Source organism: Lithobates pipiens, unplaced genomic scaffold, assembly GCF_037356315.1.
Source record: "Lithobates pipiens isolate NorthernLeopardFrog02 unplaced genomic scaffold, aLitPip1_a1.2 Scaffold_16, whole genome shotgun sequence".
NCBI classification, from domain to species: domain Eukaryota; kingdom Metazoa; phylum Chordata; class Amphibia; order Anura; family Ranidae; genus Lithobates; species Lithobates pipiens.
In genome coordinates, this window is record NW_027507748.1 from 105,446,475 (window position 1) to 105,460,244 (window position 13,770).

Consider the following 13,770-nt stretch of genomic DNA (forward strand, 5'->3'; position numbering starts at 1 on the left):
CAAAAACCCCACAAAATACCCCTGTGTATTGAACTGAGAGGTCAACTTGTTATGGGTTACTGTACTTTTCACAGCACTGCACCTTCTTGCGTTAGCTCCATAATAATGCTGAAAAACCCTAACAGTATCAAAATTTGCATGCTATGAAAGAATTTTTCACCTTTACTGTATAGGCCAGGGCTGTGGAGTCTTTTGTAACAAACAATGAAAATGAAAAGTAGGATTTCTTCTGTTCAGAATGGAATGTGAAGCATGTGCATGCTAAGTATCTATTTATTTTCAAAGCTGGTAACTTAAAAAATAATAGTTACTTTTCACTACTAAAAAGGAAGAAATCAGCCTTTTGTGATCAAATATGTACAAGGAAATCATGACAGACAGGATTGAACTGAAGTACTCAACGGGAAAAATTAAACTGTAAAAAGTACCAGACATATATATAAAAAATGAAATTTAAGAAAAAATTGCTCACACATTAACCATCCATTCCCAGACAAAACTCAAAGAAACACAATGCTGCAGTTTTATTTGCACAGCCAACTGTGTCCTCCTGTTCTCATGCAAAAAGGTGCCTTTATTGTTCCCTCGCGGAGTCCGAGGGAAAGGTGACGCAGTATCCCAGACACCCAATCCCACAATACCAAGAACATCTAACAGAAGGGATGAATGACAACACCACAAGCAGAGAAACAAGGGTCCGCCATTCCACATTTTTTGATGTGTGCCTCTCCTCACAGGAAAGACTTGTCTTCAATGACAATAACTTCTCAGCTTTAATTTGCTCATCAGCTGGGAGTCCATTTTACAGTGTTGGTGGCTTCAAGCCGTACTTCCTGGCAACCTCTGTCTGAGCGTATGCGGCATCACATAGTGAGTAGAGGTGGGCCATTTCCATTTCAGATTTAGCCAGGTTAATGGCCTTGTTGAACATGTCAATGGCTTTGTCCAGATTTCCCCTGAAATAGAAAAAGTTGTTTATTAATTTATGTGCCAGGTTATTACAGTCAGTGACTACCAAGAAACCCCCTATTTCACATTCCCATAAAACATTTATTGCCAATATCCACTGATTGAGGCGCTAGAGGGCAGAAGAGGAGCCACATGGCAGCCATTTTGGGTGAGCTCAGGTTTTAATTTAGATTTGTGCAGACGTTTCTAGTTCTGTGGCACTGGGGAGGGGGCATGGGAAGTTTGGCTAAGTACAGGTAGGGTGGGGAGGAATGATGGTTTCAATGGTGGACCATAAACAAAGTTTCAAAACTACTGCAATAAAGGAAAATTCTAAAGGATCACTGCAATAAGTGGCAGATTAGTAATAAAACTATTGCTTTAACTTACCTCTGAACTTCTATTGTCCCCATGGTCTCGTAGGCAAAGTCACATTTGTTGTCTATTTCAATGGCTTTGCCAATGAGTTCTAGCCCTTTATCTAGATCTTGCTTCCACTGAAGCTGAAGTAAACTGTAATAAAGACAAGAATATATTTTACCCAACATGATAAATACATGAAATACCTTCTTTCTAGTCTGAACCAAGATTTTAGCCAATAATGCTTTTGTTGAAGGACAATTAATTTTTTTTTTACATTTAAAAGATCAACCTGTACAAAACTTAAATACTGATTTCTTCAGGTTTTTCAATATTGTTCTGGGACTTGGACTTTTCCCAGATGGAAGTCCCATTTTTGCATCCTAAATGATGAGCGTCTCACTCATTGCGGACAGTAAAAAGTAGTTTCTGTTATTCCACCTGATCCTTCCTATAGTAACATTTATTTGGAACAAGCTGGAAGTACAGCGATACACACCCCCCCCCCCCATTTGATGACTAATACAGATGGGTGGAGCTGGGAACTCACATTTAGTAGTCCCACTGCCAAGAGTGCCTGCACTTAAAAGGAATTAGCTGCTAATTCAAGCAGCCAAGACATATTCAAAAATTAAATACCACTTCTGAGCCGGTTGACATTTATGTTTACAGGAAATCATTTTTTTTTCCCCCCATACTTATGGATCATTATTTCTACGTACAGTTCATGATTATCTACCTAAAGGAGATGGCTTTTTACAGTAGGGTGCAGGACCCATGTGTGCATTGGTGTGTATTTTCAGTAGTGCTTTTACAGTTAATTTTTTATTAAAATTAGTTTTTTTAAATAATATTAATTTGACTGTATTGTCATCACCAGGGGGCTAATAAGTCCCAATATTAAAGCTTTGGTCAGGTGACAGGTACTCTTTATGAAGACATCAGGGGTCTATTAGACCCCGATATCTCCCGTGCCCTCCAAAAGCAGATAAGCAAGCACGGAGTGTGCTAGATTAGCTGCTTTTCTGGCTGCAACAGCCAGGTAGTGACAACTGTCATCATCACTTCCGACTTCATTAATCAGAGAAATGGGGGAATGGATATTGGATCTTCCCTGTGTTAATTTAATTTGTGCTATTCAACCACTTGCCGACCAGCCGCCGTCATACTGTGGCAGGTCAGCATAATCCCGTGAACCATAGTCGCTGTAAGTCGGTTCCTTAAATGGGATAGCAGGAGCATGCTGCACAGCGGGGGGAGAGAGAGATGCTCGTGACCCCCAGCCACGAGCAATCACAGGCACGAGAGGCAGAACAGGGACATGCGTGTGTAAATAATGCACACATCCCAGCTCTGGGGGGGAAGAGAGAGAGTTCCTATGAGCTGGGAACCACAATCTCATCTCCTATAGTCAGTCCCACCCCCCCCCCCCCCCCCGCCCCAGTTAGAACACACACATAGGGAACAGTTAACCCCTTCCCTGCAAGTGACATAGTATATAGTCGCTTTTTTTGTTTATTGCGCAAAATATTGTGGGGAAAAAAAAAAGGACATCAATTTTGTTTGAGTGCAGCGTCGCACGACAGCGCAATTGTCAAAGCAATGCCTGATAACTCCTGACAAGTCCTCCTGCACATATGATAAAAGCCGCCTGAGTTTTGTGTTGGGGAGGATGCTATAGATTAGCAGAGCCCTGAACTATTCAAGGGACAGAGCTGAAAGTCTCTACCTATGAAAGGGGGTGTGCTTTTCCTCCAATCAGCTGTCTTGGTTGTATTCCCAGACTTCACTGCAGTGCTAACCAGGAAGAGAACATCTAAAACATGATGTGCACTTTCTAAACAGTATATAAAGCTGAAGACAGCAGATATACATGTACAACTTATATGGGGAGATTTATTTCATCCCTGTGTATTATCTGAGACTGAGACTGTTCACTTCACTGGGTATATGCGAGGGTTTACATCCACTTTAAGGCAGGAGGAACAAAAGAGCATGGGAACCCATCATGAGTGGTGGCCCTTCTCAGTACTGTAAAACAGATGGATCATTTTTACTAGACAACCAATTGCTGACTATAAAATAACCATATACCAAGCTCATAGCTACCAAGCATTTTGCAACTTATATGGGTATGCTTCTTAGTGCATATCAGGCATGAAAAACAATGTAACCATACATTTTCATCAGAAATAGTCACTTTCTTTTATAGGGGAAAACTAAAATCAGAAGGCACTTACCCTTTGTGAACATATGTTGTGGCATTATCTGGCTCTAACTCTATGCACTGGTCATACATCTCATCAGCCTTTCCAAATTGTTGCTGATCTGTTAGTGCCTGCAAACAGGAAACTGCCAAGGTTAGCAGAATGGCCATTGTTATTCAATGCAAATGTATACATATCTTTATGTTTTTAAGCAATAACTGCAGAATTTTAGGAGGATTAAACTGCCACATTTAAAATATGACTTGTAAGATACAAAGAACTGGCAAGAGGTAAAAATATTCAAACGTAAGTACATAAAAAGAGTGTAAGTATCCAGGGAAACCACGTCTCTTCTCAGATTCAGACTTTGACGAAGATGTCACTCAGTAGATAAAGCCTGGCAGCCTCCTCCTTCCAAACATATGTCTGACTAAAGACAGAAAATGAACCAAAAAGCTGTTTAACCACTTTCAGACCGGACCATTTTGCTGGTAAATGACCAGAGGTCTTTTTACAATTTCGCACTGCACTGCTTTAACTGGTAATTGCGCGGTCATGCAATGTTGTACCCAAACAAAATTTGCGTCCTTTTCTTCCCACAAATAGAGCTTTCTTTTGATGGTATTTGATTGCCTCTGCGATTTTTATTTTTTGCGATATAAATGGAAAAAGACCGCAAATTTTGAAAAAAAATGATATTTTCTACTTTTTGTTATTAGAAAAATCCAATAAACTCAATTTGAGTCATACATTTAGGCCAAAATGTATTCAGCCACATGTCTTTGGTAAAAAAAAAGTCAATAACTGTATATTTATTGTTTGCGCAAAAGTTGTCACATCTACAAACTAAGGTACGTTTTCTGGAATTCACGCAGCTTTTAGTTTACGACTGCCTATCTCAGTTCTTGAGGTGCTAAAATGGCAGGGCAGTACAAACCCCCCCCAAATGACCCCATTTTGTAAAGTAGACCCCCTAAGGAAATTGATAAGTGGCATGTTGAGCCCATTGAATATTTTATTTTTTTGCCTCAAGCGATTGAATAATGACAAAAAAATTTTTTTTTTTTTTACACAAAGTTGTCACTAAATGATATATTGCTCACACATGCTATGGGCATATGTGAAATGACACCCCAAAATAAATTCTGCTGCTTCTCCTGAGTACGGGGATACCACATGTGTGGGATTTTTTGGGAGCCTAGCCGCGTACGGGGCCCCGAAAGCCAAGAACCGCCTTCAGGTTTTCTAAGGGTGTAAATATTTGACTTCACTCCTCACTACCTATTACAGTTTTGAAGGCCATAAAATGCCAAGATGGCACAAAACCCCCACAAATGACCCCATTTTAGAAAGTAGACACCCCAAGCTATTTGCTGAGAGGCATGTTGAGTCCATGGAATATTTTATATTTTGCCACAAATTGTGGGAAAATTACAAACTTTAATTTTTTTTTTCACAAAGTTGTCACTAAATGATATATTGCTCACACATGCCATGGGCATATGTGAAATGACACCCCAAAATAAGTTCTGCTGCTTCTCCTGAGTACGGGGATACCACATATGTGGGACTTTTTGGGAGCCTAGCCGCGTACGGGCCCCAAAAACCAAGCACCGCCTTCAGGCTTTCTAAGGGCGTTACAGTTTTGAAGGCCATAAAATGCCAAGATGGCACAAACGCCCCCCAAATGACCCCATTTTGGAAAGTAGACACCCCTAAATTTAGGGGTACACTAGTGAGACTAGGTAATAAATGGCGGGTGCCCTGAAACTATAAAAAAATAACTAACCAACCAGCGTCACCTGTAACCGTTATATGGTGATCACTGGTGAAAGGGTTAACTAGGGGGCAATCAGGGGGCTTTATGCGGTAGTATATGGGGGTCCCTGGCGCTATAAAAAGCTGCGGCGAACCTAAATACCTACCTGCCTAACTAGCGTCACCTGTGACACTAATACAGCGATCAGAAAAACGATCGCTTATTAGGCTGGGTTCACACTGGAGCGATGCAGGAACGCCACAAATCCGCGGCGGGTTCCCGCATCGTATGCCTCCCGGCGGCAGTTCACACTGCCCTATGCGAACTGCTGGGAGTGTCAGTGAAATGTTAATGACACCCCCAGATCAGTTCGCATATCGCAGTGCGATCTGCAAACTCGGATCGCATGGTGTGAACACCCATGCAATCCGATTCTGCTGCGGACCAAAAAAAGGGTCCCGTGCGAATTTGCGGCGGGTGCGGCGCGAATTCAGCCATACTATCTGTATGGCTGAACTCGAATCGCACAGAGATCGGATGTGATTTGCACTGCAGTGCGGTGCGAATCACATTCGTTCTCATAAACCGCTGCAATGTGAACCCAGCCTTAGTGACACTGGCGACGGGGGGTGATCACGGGGTTAAACCTTTATTGGGGGGGTTAGGGGGGCACATTAGAACTAAAGGGGGCTAACCCTAACTGCCCTAACAGTTATTACAGTCACAAATGACACCAATGCAAAAAAAAAAAAAAAAAAATGCAATTGGTGTCACTGTGACGGGGGGGGGGGGGGGGGCGTGAGTGTGCCTGGCATGTTCTACTGTACGTGTGGTGTGTTGGTGCAACTCACCGATCCTCTCTCCTCGGTGCCGGAACGAAAAATACCGACACGGAGGAGAGATTACATCACTTCCTCTCCTGTGAGGAGAGGAAGTGATGTCACGGAGCATTTCTATTCGTCGGGAGCGATCGCGAGGGGGTGGCCATGAATGAATGGCCGCCCCCTCATCCCGGATAGCTCCCGAACAAATGCCGACCGCCGCAGGCACCAGGGGGGGGCCCGATCGGGAAGGCAGGGACTTATATATACGCCCATATGCCTGCCCGTGCCATTCTGCCGACGTATATCGTTGTGCGGCGGTCGGCAAGTGGTTAATCTGTTATATGAAAGAACTGGGCACCCCCCTCAGATATTACAGCGATACACAGAAAAAGTTATATACTATATGGCTAAATGTCCTTTGACCTTAGGTCAAAAAAATGTAGACACCCCACCCAATTGATTTAAAGCGATATTAAAGTCTTTTTTTTAAAGTTAATAACAAACATGTTATACTTATGTGCCCTGTGAATTGGTTTTGCACATAGCAGCCCAGATTCTCCTCTTCCCGTGTCCCTCTTTGGTGCTCCTGCCCCCCCCCCCTCCTGTTGAGTGCCCCCACAGCAAGCAGCTTGCTATGGGGGCACCAGAGCTGAGCCACAGCTCCCTTTCAGCTTTCAGTGCTCTCACAGTTTGAATGACAATTACTCAGTCATGCAACACTGTACCCATATGAAACATGCATCCTTTTTTCCACACAAATAGAGCTTTCTTTTAGTGGTATTTAATCACTAGTGGGTTTTTTATTTTTTGTGCTATAAATTAAAAAAAAAAAAAATTTTGTGCAAAAAAAAAAAAGCCTTTTCTTTGTTTCTGTCATAAAATTTTGCTAATTAGTCATTTTTCTTCATAAATTTTGGCCAAAATTTATACGGCTACATATCTTTTGGTAAAAATAACCCACATTAGTGTATATTTGGTCTTTGTGAAAGTTATACACTCTACAAACTATGGTGCCAATCACTGAAAATGGATCACATCTGATCAGACCATCAGTACAAGATACGGGTGTATCTCATTTCTTCAGACACTAAACAAGTCAGGAATATATAAATACCCCCCAAATGACCCCTTTTTACAAAGTAGACATTCCAAGGTATTAAGTAGGTAGCATGGTGAGTTTTTTTAAGTTGTCATTTCCCACAATTCTTTGCAAAATGAAGACTTTATTTTTTACATAATTGTCATATCAGGTTATTTCTCACACACAGCATATGCATACAACAAATTACACCCCGAAATACATTCTGCTACTCTTCCCGAGTACGGTGATACCACATGTGTGAGACTTTTACACAGCCTGGCCACATTCAGAACACCAACATTGAAGGGACACCTTCAGGCGTTCTACGAGCAAAAATGACATCTCATTTCACAGCCATCTATTATGCTTTTGAAGGCCCTGGAGTACCAGGACAATGGAATTGCCCATAAAATGACCCCATTTTGAAAAGCAAACACCCCAACGTATAATCTGAGAGGCATAATGAGTCTTTTGAACTGTTCCTTTTTTTCCCCAGACGTTTTTGGGAAATGTGGGGGGAAAAAAATGAAAACGCTTTTTTTTTTTTTTTTTTACACACAAAGTTGTCAATTTATAAGATATCTAACACATAGCATGTATATAGCAAAAATTACACTGCAAAACACATTCCTCTACTCCTCCTGAGTAGGACGATACCACATGTGTAGGACTTTTACACAGCCTGGCCACATACAGAGGCCGAACATTGAAGTAGTACCTTCAGGCATTCTAGGAGCATAAAACGACACATCTCATTTAATTCCTACCTATCACACTTTTGAAGGTCCTAGAGCACCAGGACAGTGAAATCGCTTTCCAAAATGGGGTCATTTTGTGGATAAACACTCCAACGTACATTTTATGAGGCATGGGCTGCAAATAGGTACTCGGATACTCCGACGGCCTGGTGAAGGGTACTCTGATGGACTGCACTTGAATGGTTTAAGGGGAAACATTTAAATGTGTTGGAATGGCCAAGTCAAAGCCCAGACCTCAATCCAATAGAAAATCTGTGGTCAGACTTAAAGATTGCAGTTCACAAGCGTGAACCATCCAACTTGAAGGAGCTGGAGCAATGGAATGGACAAAAATCCCAGTGGTAAGATGGGGCAAGCTCAGAGACTTATCCAAAGAGACTTGGAGCTATGATAGCTGCAAAAGGTGGCTCTACAAAGTATTGATTTTAGGGGGGTGAATAGTTATGCACATTTACTTTTTCTGTTATTTTGTCCTATCTCTGCCTGTCATTGATTTAAACAGACTGACTGCGCAGATCTACTCAAACACCTGTGCATCCCATGTTGGTGAAGACGGCCCCTTTGTGCAGATCTGAATGCTCATTTGAATGATACAGAACTGTCCCACCTACAGCACCGCTCTCCCCACTTCCTGGTCTCACAGAAGATAGGAGGTGAGAGATTGCTCTGTACAATAAGATTTTTTTTTTTTTTTTTTTTTTTAAATGAAGGCTAAACCGTAGCCATTTCAAAGACTGCATGCTTCTACACCCAAATATATAATGAAATGTTATCATATAGTCTCCTTAGCTGATAGAAGGGGTTATAGTTACGCTTACTCTTCTGTCTTCGCATAGCAGAAGCGGCAACTAAAGATTGACTAAACTCAACTTATGTTAGATATCGGTAGAATGAGAGGTTGTGCCACATTCCTAGTATTACAATACAGACTGCTGTTTATAGAATAGAATGACAGGTGAATTTTATGCAAAACTTAAGTTGAAAAGAAAAAAGAAAAAAACAAAAACAAAGACAAAGCTAAAGATAAAAAGGAAGTGCAGTGTACCTGGGCATAAAGGGCATAACCTTCTGCACATTTTGGAAACTTCTTAATAACATCTTCAAAACCTTTCATGGAGGATTTGATCTGTAGTGGATTGCTGCCTGTATAAGCTTTTCGGTACTATAGCAAAGAAGGTAGTGGGAAAAGAATAAACTGTGAGATACCAGAGCAAGGTTGAAATACCATGACATGCTAAAAAGACAGATAGACAATGATATAACACAACACATCATAAAATAAACCTATCATAAGTGAAAAGTAAATCTATGAAAAGTGATATGGTGAACAAACTGCAGCTACCCAGAAAACAAAAAAAAAAAAAAAAAACTTAACAGATTAAAGGACCCCATAAACGAGGGCACTACTGGTGAATAAAGCTGCTCATCAATTAAAGCAGGGGTAGGGAACCTCGGCTTCTCCAGCTGTTTTGAAACTACAAATCCCATCATGCCTCTGCCTCTAGGAGTCATGCCTGTGTCTCATGGGACTTGTAGTTTCAAAACAGCTGAAGAACCTGGAAAGCCGAGGTTCCCTAACCCTGATTTAAAGGATCAACAGAAGTGTGATGGGCTAAAGATGACATTATTGCACATTAAAAACATTTGAAGTGTTCAGGAACCTACTGAAAGGTATTTTAGGGCACCTGCATTTCATCCACATTGCTTACCTTATATACTCTTCGTGAAATACAGATTTACTTTAGGATGTATGATCAGGGAACATTGTGGGACTATTAGCATGTGCTGTCACTGGCTGCATGGTACACGTTTAGGAGATATTTTCACTTCCTATAAGCAAGCCTCATGGTAAGCCTCAGGCTTACCTAAAGGTAAAATGTAAGCAGAGGAAGTTTACTTCCTCTTTAAAGCAGAGTTCCATCCAAAAATGGAACTTCAGCTTTAAGTGCAGGTGACCCCCTGACATGCCACATTTATTTTTGGGGGCGGAGCGGGTACCCTGTTTTTACAGGCACTCAGCTTCCACTTCCTCCTCACCTCTCCCCCCTCCCTCCCTGCAATCTTCGGGAAAACGTCACAGGTCCCAGAAGATTGCTTGGCCAATCACAGTGCGCAGCCGGGCGCCCACAGTTACAATGCAAGCGCCGCAGAGAGGAGTGGGGCTTTGTACACCCGCATCGCTGGACTGAGGGACAGGCGAGTGTCTGATTATTAAAAATCAGCAGCGACACTTTTTGTAGCAGCTGACTTTTAAATGGGTGGAACTCTGCTTTAAGGAGCATCAAAAAATCTGTAATTAGCAAGTATGGAGTGGCTCCAGAGAATTTATAATATTTTCAGGACTTACTAGTGCAAAGCATTTCTGTGCTTGAGCCAGAGCAGAATCCGGCCGCAATCTAATACATTCATCAAAATCTGCTACAGCTTCCTCCACTTGGTCAAGCAGGATTTTTAGCTGCAAATAAAAAAAGCCAGTTGAGTATTTCAAAAGCAGTGACACAAACCAAAAACATTAAATGTAGTATTTAAATAGTAAATGGGGAGGATATGAAATTCGGTTCAGCCAGTCTTTGGAACCAGGCCTCTCCCACTGGACAACACAGCCCGGCTCTAGAATTCACACTATAGACAAAGCAGGGGGGCCAGCACCCATCCCAGCCTGTGAATGGACACCCTGTGCTACCTTGTTTGGTAAGCATGTTTACGGTGTTAGACTAACAGCACTATACAAAGCAATATAAAAGTGCACCGTGTAGCTCCTTCTCCTATTGCTGGCGTATAGAGTATTGAAGAGGACAGATTTGGGCTTCTATGCTTGCTGTATTTAAAATTATTCTTAATGCACTGTTATTTTAAAATTAACTTTCATATTGTAACAAACTTTCTTTTCCACCCTTCACCCAAACCAGTTATCGCAAAAAGCAAGCCTTGTATCTCACCTGCCCTCTATGATGATAAACATCAGCATTTTGGGGGTCGATGTCAGCAGCCATGTTAAAGTCTTGAGTTGACAGCATAGGTTGTTGTTGCTGCATGTACATGCTCCCTCGTTTGATCAGGGCATTAGCTCTTAACTAGAAAAAGCAAAAAAAAAAAAAAAAAAAAACACACATTAGAAAGAATTTTGCAGATGCACAAGATGCTAACCAGCAGTGTCAAAATATGCAAAGTTTACCCTGGACAGAGCTACACACACACACAAAACATGCTTCTATGTTCAGCAACTTTGGCCTCAAATCTCAAACAGATTGTGGATTTTTAAAAAGGAACCTGTTAGATAAACTGAATTGGATTTCCATTTTTCATCAGGTATCCAAACTGCCCACACCTACTTTTACTGTGCATGTGAGAAGCTCCTCTTCCAGTGTGTGCATGCTCTTTGTAAGGACTTCTCTACTAAAACACACATTTCAAGTCTTTTTATATATGGGCAGAAACAGTAAAAACTACACAGGTGTTGTAACACTTTCATGCACCAAAGCCAACAGTACTGAATGCATTTGGGCTTTATAAAAAAGGACTGAAACTAACACCCTTTAGAAGGAAAAAGTACCTAGTTCAGAAATAGACATTTAACTCGTCATTTATAAAATAAAATGCACATTTATGGGAACATTGCACAACAGTCCAGCTGCCATCACAGCCTACCTTCACATTGGAGTCTTCCATGCTAATAACCTGATCTAGGTCAGGTTTAGCAGATGCAGAGTTTCCAATGAGCAGGAAGAAGGTGGCCCTCAGTATTAAAGCTTCTGCAATGTACTTTCCTTTGGCTTCAACTTCCTTTGTACACTCACTTATGATCTTGTCATAATTCTCTTCTTCCATGTATTGTTTTGCCTTTAAATAACCAAATCTGCAAAAAATAAAATGATGCAACTTTACAATGGCTTTCATGAACTTCAGCATACGATGTGCATGGAAACAAATGGAGGGCATCGAAAAATATAAGGAAATGCTTACTCACTTCTCCTTTACCACAGCCTGCTCTCCCTCCTTATCCTTGTCTTCATCTGACTTCTCTCCTTTGTGCAGTGGTTGGGAGATAATGTCATCTGTGAATGAGCTGAAGTAGGATTTGATGAACTGAGGTGAAGGCATTAGTGGCTCCCTGTTCTAGAACAGAAAAGATGGTTTGCGGTTTAACATCTTGCATATTAAAGCATATGCAAAGGCTCGTTATAAAAACGAAACAAAACAAAAAACATGTCATACTTACCTCCTCTGTGCAGTTGGTTTTGCACAAAGTGGCCCTGATCCTCCTCTTCTGGGGTCCCTCAGCGGCGCTCCTGGCTCCTCCTCTGCTCGAGAGCCCTGTTGGAGAGCCTCTCTCCCTCTGAGCACTCATGCAGGTGCATGCCCGCGTCCCACTGCTGCATCCATGGACACAGACAGCCGACTCGGCCCCGCCCCCCACATCATTGGTTTTGATTGACAACTGCGGGAGCCATTGGCTGCGCTGTTATCAATCTATCCAATCAGGACCTGAGACACCAGGTGAAGCTGGTGTGCTCGTCCCCATCGCTGGAAAGACCAGGTTAAGGTAAGTAAAAGAGGGGCTCTGGGGGGCTGCTGCATCACATGAGTAGGGTTTTTTCACCTTAATGCATAAAGGTGAAAAACCTTGAGGGTTTACAACCCCTTTAAGAAAAAACATTTAAAAATTAACTCCATCTTTTTCCCATTCGATCAGTGCCTTGGGAAGTCATACCCATGGCCAGGATACAATACCTTATTGCAGGGGTTGACAAATTTGCTTGGAATCTAGGAGCCAGCTTAAAAAGTTAGGAGCCAGGTCCGTGACGGCGATCCGGACCTGTCCCTGGCCTGACATGGAGACGAGTGAGGGGAAGATAGCAGCGCCGTCGCCGCCCCCCCCCCCCGTCTCCAAGTCATTGCCCATAGCTCTTAGAGGGACATTTTATTTATTTTTTTCAAATGACAATTTTTTTTTCAATTGCATTTTAGTGTAAATATGAGATGTGAGGTCTCTCTGACCTCAGATCTCATATTTAAGAGGACCTGTCATGCTTTTTCTATTACAAGGGATTTTTACATTCCTTGTAATAAGAATAAAAGTGACACAACATTTTTTTTAAAAGAACAGTGGAAAAAAAAAAAGTTAAAATAAGCAGAAAAAATAATAATTTTTAAACGCGCCCTGTCCTGCCCGCATATAAAATCGGTGTTCGAACCACACATAGGAGGTAGCGCCGTGATCGGTAGAGCGAGAGCAATAATTCTAGCCCCAGACCTCCTCTGTAACTCAAAACGTGCAACCTGTAGAATTTTTTTAAACGTCGCCTATGGAGATTTTAAAGGGTAAAAGTTTGTCGCCATTCCATGAGCGGGTGCAATTTTGAAGCGTGACATGTTGGGTATCAATTTACTTGGCGTAACATTATCTTTCACAATATAAAAAAAAATTGGGCTAACTTTACTGTTGTCTTATTTTTTTATTAACTAAATTATTTTTCCCAACAAAAGTGCGCTTGTAAGTCCGCTGCACAAATACGGTGTGACAGACAGTATTGCAACAACCACCATTTTATTCTCTAGGGTGTTAGAATAGGGGGTTCTAAATAAAGGGAAGAAGATGCAGGTAATATAAAAGAGGCAGAGGAAACTTTGCAGAGGAAATTAGCATTGCTGGTTTGTCATACCAACAACGACCACAAGAGGGCGCCAGATTCCATAAGGAATCATAGGACCGCAGAAGGCCTCAAAGCCGCGGCCTAAATTTTCGGCCGCCGGCGGAACGGCCCGACGCGATCACGCTGGGGGGGTCCACAGAGACAGGATACCCCCAGCTGTGCTGCCCCAGGCGCGAGGT

The 13,770-nt window shown here is 42.0% G+C and overlaps 1 protein-coding gene across 1 annotated transcript in view; it reads right to left on the bottom strand.

Annotated features, from left to right (window-relative positions):
• Window positions 1-500: 500 nt before the first annotated feature.
• Window positions 501-13,770, bottom strand: part of TOMM70 (translocase of outer mitochondrial membrane 70) — a 44,942-nt gene continuing 31,672 nt past the window's right edge. Inside the window, exons 5-12 of the mRNA XM_077480203.1 lie at window positions 11,905-12,053; window positions 11,586-11,793; window positions 10,877-11,011; window positions 10,285-10,392; window positions 8,983-9,099; window positions 3,549-3,646; window positions 1,339-1,461; window positions 501-956 (exon numbers count right to left, since the gene is read on the bottom strand). Coding sequence (XP_077336329.1) covers window positions 803-956; window positions 1,339-1,461; window positions 3,549-3,646; window positions 8,983-9,099; window positions 10,285-10,392; window positions 10,877-11,011; window positions 11,586-11,793; window positions 11,905-12,053 — 1,092 coding nt within the window. The 3' untranslated portion in view covers window positions 501-802. The remainder of the gene's footprint in view (window positions 957-1,338; window positions 1,462-3,548; window positions 3,647-8,982; window positions 9,100-10,284; window positions 10,393-10,876; window positions 11,012-11,585; window positions 11,794-11,904; window positions 12,054-13,770) is intronic.